Source organism: Acipenser ruthenus, chromosome 23 (assembly GCF_902713425.1).
Source record: "Acipenser ruthenus chromosome 23, fAciRut3.2 maternal haplotype, whole genome shotgun sequence".
In the NCBI taxonomy this organism is placed as follows: domain Eukaryota; kingdom Metazoa; phylum Chordata; class Actinopteri; order Acipenseriformes; family Acipenseridae; genus Acipenser; species Acipenser ruthenus.
Genome location: NC_081211.1, coordinates 19965456 through 19974455, shown reverse-complemented (window position 1 = coordinate 19974455; position 9000 = coordinate 19965456). Strand labels below are relative to the sequence as shown.

General features: G+C 35.5%; 1 protein-coding gene and 1 non-coding gene across 2 annotated transcripts; one reads left to right on the top strand and one right to left on the bottom strand.

Annotated features, from left to right (window-relative positions):
- The first annotated feature begins 3807 nt into the window (after window positions 1-3807).
- On the top strand, window positions 3808-3889 carry trnas-uga (transfer RNA serine (anticodon UGA)). The gene has a single exon. It is a non-coding gene; the product is annotated as a tRNA-Ser (tRNA).
- An 885-nt stretch (window positions 3890-4774) lies between these two features.
- LOC117413124 (mediator of RNA polymerase II transcription subunit 7-like) lies at window positions 4775-8435 on the bottom strand. The gene is made up of 2 exons (XM_034021877.3): window positions 8284-8435; window positions 4775-7136 (listed from the first exon to the last, which is right to left on the bottom strand). The coding sequence occupies exon 2, from the start codon at window positions 7126-7128 to the stop codon at window positions 6433-6435; it is 696 nt and encodes a 231-aa protein (XP_033877768.1). The 5' UTR covers window positions 7129-7136; window positions 8284-8435; the 3' UTR covers window positions 4775-6432.
- Between the last annotated feature and the right edge of the window lie 565 nt (window positions 8436-9000).

The window sequence follows — 9000 nt, the reverse complement described above, 5'->3', positions numbered from 1 at the left end:
TGCATTGTAGAGATACTCAGTGTTAATCGCCTATTTGGAAGTTAAAACTGTGAGTTTATTAGCAAGACGTCTGGATCACAATAACTGTAAGGGTTATTTTTTTAAACCTGATTTTATGGTTCATATCCTATTACAATAAGTAGATACTAAATAGATATCTGCAGTATTACCACTGCCTCTCTGAAACTCAGCAGTGCATAGATGACTCAAATTCATTTATTATGTGTACAGCAGAATTATTTGGACATGAATTGCAAATTGTTGAACTTTTACTTCGATAGCCTTGTCTACGTTTTCCAAATTGAAATAGAAAATACAAGCAAAGAGCTGTTTAACAGATGAAAAGGGGAGGCAGTGATAATTGCTAGTGCTAATAAGAAATAAGGAAACAGAGTTCTTTGTTAGAAGTGGTGGGCTTATAGACAATAATTTATAAAATACATACAGGATTATTCTTAATACATTTCTGTTATAGCAGTCTAACTGCACTGGCACTGATATACTACAAACCAGACCTTAAATTCAGTTCTGGATTTATCTTCTGAAACGCTATATTGTTAAATCATAAAGAAAACCACAGGCCATGCTCACAATAGCACACATTTCAAAGGTTTCAAAAAAACAAGGATCTGTAAGATGGGAAATGTGCCTACAAGTGACGACCAAAAATGTAATATTTACTGTGGAAGTTGTTTAACAGTAAACAAGTTCATTTCTACAAATAGACAAGTTCATTCCTGCAAATGTACCCTGTGGTACAGTTAGTGCCACTGCAGTTTGACTGCTATAACATAAACGTAATCAAATTATATGGGTCTCTCATGTGTTTTAAGCCAGGGTTTGTGAAACCTGATTCTGTCACTGCAAGTGACAAATAGGTTAAGCACACAGAGTGAGAATAATCCTCTGTAATATATTGTCCAGGCCTATACATTATATTACATGACTGTTACATTGGCCTATATTGAATTACATAACTAATTACCTAAGCAATATTTTAATTAGATGCAAGAAGTAGGTCAGTGTTTATTTATTTATTATCCCCTACAAGGTTTTAAATCCCCAGCAATGAGGATATAGTGTCACATGTTACAGTGTTATCTGTGTCACAATGTCTGTCTGTACATCCATCCATCTGTATGTCACACTTACATATTTTCATTCCTCTTGAGAACCACAAGTTGTTCCACATGCTGTAAATCAGTCATTTTAATATACTTTACCAGGATAATAACACCTCTTTCCTTACCTAATGACAATTACATTTTCATGTTCATGAAACTCATTGTTATTCTATACATTCTGTTGATATGTTGTGGTCATCAATTATTTAGCTCTTCTTTTGAATGGGCAGCTGTACAAGGCTTTTTGTGCAAGGCCAAAATGCTTTCATTTGTTAAAACTATACAGAAAGTTAATTAATTGAATGGTTCCTTCTGGTATTTCTCAAAAGTGCCCTTCTGGAGTTGTGGCATTTTGAGAAATGTGCAACTCAAATAACCTAAAAACAAAAAGTTAACTGCACTGTGAAAGAAGGGAAGTACTGTAAACAGAGAATGTCTCTGGTGTTGTTTTCTTATTTATAGTATAGCTTTCATTTTTTTTTTGTTTATCAGATGTTCTATCTGTGTTTTTTTTTTTTTTCATTAAATCCTAAATCAGAAAAACCTAGGTAAAAGGAATAAATGATATCCTTTTAGTGTGCTGTATTTTTCAATGTAAGTATCATCCAGGTCATATTTGGCTTTACATAAGTCCAGTTTTGCTGGTGCTTTAGAAATCTCAGTAAAAACCCTCCCTTGCTCACACAGTTCTACTGAATGTAAAAGCCTTTTTACGTAACGCGTGTTGTTTAAGGATATCACCATTCTGACTTGCGACAACCATTCTGGAATCCTACGTACACGTTTTTAGTGAATGTAGGATAGAGTGCCAGGTATAATGTAAACAGAGGCCCCTCTGTCTGTCCTCAAGCGCTGCGTACTAGCGTGTAACGTACTGTTATATAAGCAGAATACTTTATGTACGTTTATGGAGTGCTGTAGTTATTTCACTCATGAGGATGGCTGCAAAATACGCACTCAACCCTTTTGGAAAGTTATTCGGCCAATTCCTTTCAAGAATAACTACAGTGCTCTGTGAACATCCAGTATCCTCTTTGTAAATATCACTTCAATGTTTCATCCATTTCTTTATTTTCAATAGTGGATTTGTTTCTATTATTAAATCTTGTCGTGTTAGCTACATGAATGTCTCCTATTAAGAAACCATACAGACTTGGTGCGATTTATTCATGCTGTGATAAGTGCACCTGGTCATTTCAATAACATACTAAACAAGAGTTTAAACCCAGGCCTGGGTGTAGGATGTGTGTGAGTGTTATGCCCTGACATCTTTTTATGCAATTAAAACTGTTAAGCACTAAATTAAATGTATTGTACGCTTACTATCTGTTAACTGTATTGTTTCAATATTTAAACCATTCTTTTTTTTGTAATGTAATTGAATATAATATTTACACACTTATAAAAGTTCATCATAGTAACTATGATAAAGCAGAAGTAAGTATTGTAAAGCCCACCGAGGTACATGGTAAAGCATATGACAAAAACATGGCAAATGATGGTAAACTATAGTAAATGCATAGTATAGCAATGGGTGAAGCATGGGGAAACTGCTAAATTAGTCTATTTTGATTTTACTTTATCCAATTTGGTTTGGTTTCCATTCATTTTCAGAAGTAGAAATTGGGTTTGTCCTCGCCTCAGCTGAAAAGCATTTAAAGGGTTAATTTTATTTATTTATTTATTTATTTATTTATTTATTTATTTATTTATTTTGCCACATTACATAAGTTCAGTTATAACAGAATATATATGTAACAATCACCCAGAAAGCCAGGTTGCATAAGATAACCTACAAACTTCCATTTCTCTTTCAGTCTCTTCGCAAAGGTCTATGACTTACAATTCATTATTAAAAAAAAAAAAAAAAACAGACTAACGTAAGAAGTGGTACAGACTTGCATAGGGAAGGAAGCACCTGCCAGTCTGGTCAACACTGCTGTCTTGTCCATGGTGGTGGAAACAGACTTTAAACAGGGAGATGCAGCTTCTATATATCACAGAAAACGAGTGAGGGCTTGCCATTTGAATTAAAAAATTAATAAGAGAAGGGCAGACCATTTACAAATAATAAATGTGTGCTAGTGTTTTCAATTTGTTTGTCCAGCCCTTGTACGTAGCGTGTCTTTACGAGCTGCAAGTGCTAAAGAGCTTTTGTGTTATTCATATCATAGGCAGTAGAGGGCACTAATGAAATATGTTAGAAATGTGCACGATAAAGCAGTAACGTGTTGGCTACAATGTCTGTCTTTTAAACACTAAATTGTAGTCCAAAGAAATAAACTTGCTCATGCAATAAGACACATGTTGTTTAATACAGTAATGTGTCAGTGGTAGAGAAACGAGAACAATTTCATGCGTTACCGTATCATAACAAAACTGTAGCTTAATGTATAGCCTTTAACATTCATATTTGTATTTGGATAAGATAAAATTTGAAACTGACTGTTAATTTAATTTAATTTAATTTAATTTAATTTAATTTAATTTAATTTAATTTAATTTAATACCTTTACAGATGCAAAAACACATATCTGCTATCAATAACTGCTTTTGGTGAGTGAAGGAAACTGAGACATGAAGTAAAATATTATTACCTGCAAAATAGTACTAAAAATGTAAACAAAAATATTGGTTAAAATACGTATGGTTGTGTAACGAATATATTAGTATACAGTGATGTGCTGTGATGGCCGAGTGGTTAAGGCGTTGGACTTGAAATCCAATGGGGTCTCCCCGCGCAGGTTCGAACCCTGCTCGCAGCGATATTTTTGCCAGGTTTTCCCACATTGAAATATCGTATGTATTTGTATTATTATTTTATTTAATTTTTTTGTGGTACCACTAAATTCGTTCATCGCACGTTAGAAAAGTGTCAATAAAAGGTTACAAACCTAAAACGCAGAATAGTAAAATGGTGTCAAGCTTTCAATTTTAATATAATCCAGCAGAGGTCACACTTTTCTTTCACAAATTACTCTATCTAATGGGTATCATTTTTGTGACAAATTATAAATAAGATTAGAATATGTATTTATTTGCTTTTCACATGTTACCTTTGAAGTAAAATAATTAATTCAGAATTGTAGTCTGTCTTGCGTGATTTAAAACGATAGTAACAGCAAACCCTTATACTGATTATACAGTGCAGTGTTGCACAGGTATTAGTGTTCATGCATTGTGATTAACACCCTTCTGCCTCTCTCCCTCTACCAGAAAGCACTCCTGTGATGATATCATCCATCCATTTAATGAGTCAAACTCCTCAAGCGTTTCTGAACCGTCGTATACATTTCTGTAAATGGCATGTGGTATAAAATGAAGGGTACTTTTCAGACTATATACAGCCCTTGTTTATCAGTAGTATTTAAGTGAACCAACTGGAAGTGTGATAAACCATTCCCCCCCTTTCTTTTTAAGATTGTTTATTTTGACAATCTGTATTAGAGCTTGGTGAGATGACAGATGCCTGTAGCGGAAACCAGGGGATGCAAACAAATGGGACAGTCAACAAGGTATAGTTTTGGATGAAGTAAAATGCACTGAAGTAAAACTATGACAGAATGATACCCAGAAATCCTATTTTAGTATCAGCTTGAACTATGATTGTGGATTAAGCACAACACACATGCTGTATAAATACAGAACTGTAACAATTGAGAGGTTCATTTTTAATAACCATTGCCAGAAACTACAAACAGATCATTTTGGTTTGTTTGTTTTAAGCCTTGGTCTTAAAGCATGTTGTTTGTATTTTAACTTAATTTGACCAAAATTGACACCACAGAAAATATAGTCTCAAGGGAAATGAAATGAAATGCAGATTTTACATACAAATTCCTGGTTAAAATGAAAAGGAACTACAACCTTAGACAGCAGAAATAACAGCAGGTGGTTGTCTGAAGTACTGAGTCAGTATCCCACTTTGGTAGAAAAAGTATTGCGCGTTCCTGAATTTTTGTAATGTTATGTTTAAGATGCAACCATTCCTCAAGGTAAACAGTAATCATAATAAGCACTGTACTCACACTGTAGAAGGTTCAACATAATTTTTATGTACATTGCATTTCACACATTTTATTAAACAAATTTCATAACAGGAAAATAAACACAAACATAGAACAGAGTTTATATACACAAAAAAAAGACTTCTGAAATGTCTTTAACAAATGATTCTTCATAAAAGCTTTTCTGGAAGAAAATACATTTGATTTTTTTTTACATAGTGATTCTTGGTTGTACAAAATTTTTCCTTTACAAAAACAGTACTGAAAAGTAAATGCATTTGTGGTTCTGAAATAAAGTTTAAGGTCAGAAAACAGCCATAGCATAGTCGACTGAACACATTCACTGCCATATCCTACCATTACGTCATCCTGCCGACTGCTTGAAAAATAGAAAGAAGCATTTTGGTTTATAAGGTTCTGTGCTAGATTTTTTTATTTTTAGGGTGCCAACGCATTAACAATTCCCCCCCTCCCCCCAATGGTCTGAAATCCACACCCACCGCACCTCTGCATATATTTATGTGCTGGGTTTTGAATATGGTGCCAATACAGGGAACACAGTTTATCTACAGTGTATAATGTGCTGTTAATGACTGGGAAATGCTCATGAGGGCCAGTTTCTTTATACCATGCAGGGAAAAAGAGTATAGAACATTATTTGCTATGCCTGACTGACGGGAACCTCAGAATTTCCACAATACAAATACCTGTAGAAGTTTAGCTACTGTTTTTGGTATTTGACACATTAGCACAAATCTTGGACTGCCTAATGTCAAAGGGAAGGTAGTTCAGGAGCCATTTTCTCTGTAGTTAACATTTGTATGGCCTCATGTGGAAACTTAAAATTAATTTTACTAAAGAAAATCTAGACTAAATCAAACCATAATTTATAAGCAGAATTGTTGATGCATTTGTCATCGATCACCTCTCCCGGTCACTGGCAGCACTACACACATACTGGACTGCCTAATGTTAAAGGTAAGGTAGTTACAGATTTGTGCTAATCGGAGCCTGTAAAAAAAGTTAAATAAATACATAAGGGAATGTTTCTTGAACAGCATTTTGACTGCATGTTCTATGTTCCAAAGTAAAACTGTATCTTGCTTATCTGCACGACACTAGCTTTCCTCTCCCTTTCTTCTCTCGTAACATCAGATTTAAATGTCCTTTAACTGGCAGTAAAGTTGTTTTTATTTGAAAGAAATCCGTTGATGGGAACGTGAAGTATTTCCCTTTCGAATTGCATGGGAAGAGATTGTTTTTACAGGCTAGCTTAAGAGCACAAAACTGTTCCCATGCAGTTATGTCATCTCATCAATGATGCTACACATGGCTGCATCCTTGTCACAAAGTTGATCCTTTTTTGCAGAGACCGTTTCCTTCTCTTTGTCCATCTGTCCAATCACTTCATCCACATCCATGGGTTCGCTTTTCAGTTTCACTGCTCCCCCGTCTGCACCCTCCGACTGGGGCAAGTCATCCGGAAGAGACGCTAGACAGCCCTGGATCATTTCTAGCACCCTTTCTAAATGCTTCTGGAAGCGTTCAGCCGTCTCCCGCCGCTGCCGTTTCTGTACCTCCATCATGACCCGCAACGTCTCTCTGGCTTGGTGAGGCCGGTACTCGTTTATGAGATGATGCATGTGGACAAAGAGCAGTTTCAGGTCTTCCAGCTTCTCTTCTCTTTTGATGCTTCCTGGGCTTTTAATAAGGATGTCTAAGAGGTCCAGAAAGTTGACCAGGATGGACATGTTCAGTTTCTTCAGTTCTTTCTTGTGATCAAACTGCATAGGGTAAAGACGCTCAATGCCTTGGCTCTCTAAGGGGCGGATAATAAGTTCGTCACACTGAAACTGGTTGCCAAACATCATGTAACTGTCCTTGACGGGAGGAGGGGGCGGAGGCGCAAGGCACTTGCGAATATTCTCCTCTGTATATTCCTTGATGTACTGCATCGGCGGCAGGGGAAGGGCGCTGACCTGCTGTGGCTCACCCATACTTGCAACTGCAGAGGGAAAGAAAAGACAACTTTATCATACACATACACATTATATATATATATATATATATATATATATATATATATATATATATATATATATACACATATATACATATATATACATATACATACATATACATATATATATATATATATATATATACACACATATATACATATATATACATATACATATATATATATATATATATATATATATATATATATATGAGAGAGAGAGAATATAATCTCTGTAGGTGTACATGCTATAACATCACAGTGAGCTGGGATTAAAGTAAGACTCTTTTATAGCAGTTTGAGCTTCAGTCATGCTTGAGTTTAGCAGACAAACCTACAGAGTAAAAGTGACAATAAAACCTTGACTGTCTAAAATAGCTATGCAATACACCCCGTTTCTATTTCTGGTTTTAGGCTTGTCAGTACTAGTACAGAAGAACTCTGCTGCCTTTCCAGTTTGTTTGCATCGCCTTGTGCTTTTAGCCAATCATACTTCCTCTATTCTTGAACTAAATGCTCCAGCAAATCTTTGATAACATTACACGCTCGCTAAACACAGCTTGTCAGCGCCGATAAAAAAAATGCATCATGTTTACGTAGTACAATATATTTAGTGAGTAGACTTCTGTGGAAAATATTTTTTAAACCTATGTGGGCCAGACAAGGAAGGCAAAACGTATTTTACATAAGCATGTAACAATTTCACCAAGAAGAAATAATAAAATGCTTCAGGCCACAATTTACGTAACTTAAAAAAAAATCAAATAAAAAGCCCTTTTCTCATCAGTACCATTTGTATAGCCTTGTGTGGAAAACAAAAACAAACTAAAAAAAACAAAAAGAAAAACAAGTTGGTTTCACACATATCCCAGTAGCACTAATCTTGGACTGCCTTACAGTAACATGGGATAGTCCAGTAGTGCTAAGCGAGGTTTGTGAAACCATTTCAAAATGAATTTTACTTTTTAAAAATCTACACTAAATCAAACCAGATATTAAACCTATACCGGTACGCAGGCTCGTTGACTCATTTTGTCATCAATCACCTCTCTCGCAGTCTCCGGCGAGACAACACACACACCGTCAGCACGCCGAAGTGCTCTAGATATTATTATCGAAAAAAAGCTCATACCTTTTTGTTCCTTATTTTATAACTTTTCTTCAGGTTCCTTCCAAATATAATTTAACTTAGTCACATATATCGGAACAAAACACAACCCTACTCCTCCTTTCGGGTTACCAGCTAAGCACATTCGGCGGACCAACTGATCCATGCACTTTAAACGGAAATACATTTTAATTGGATGCTTTCTCTCAATTTTTAATCTTATTGGTTTTTGTTGGAAGGCGGACTTTATTTTGCAAGTGCTTATTGGCTACCGTACGTGTTCATTACGGTGATGTACTGAAAGGAGAAATCTGATTGGTTCTACCCGCTGATGGCAGGAATGTGTATGTCTACTTTCTGGGATTGAGTTCTTCATAGGAGTGATCAGAGTTGACAACTCTGTTTATAGTACGTGCTTTGCGCTGTTTTGGTCTTGTTTGGGCTTGTTTTTGAATAAAGAGGTCGCTATTTTTCTGTCATAAATCTGGCAACTCTTGTAGTGATGTGCAGTTCTATTCTTTTCACTGATTCGATTCGTTTGATTCAGTTCAGTTTAGTGAATCAGTTCAAAGGTTTCGTTCGTTTGATTCACTGATTCACTGACGCGAAACAAACACGTCTTGGCTGAATTACTTGGTTTTGAAAATGTATTTAAACGGAAAATGTCCAGAAGTGATGTACCCTTGAGCAAGGTACTTTACCTAGATTGCTCCAGTAAAAACCCAACTGATAAATGGGTAA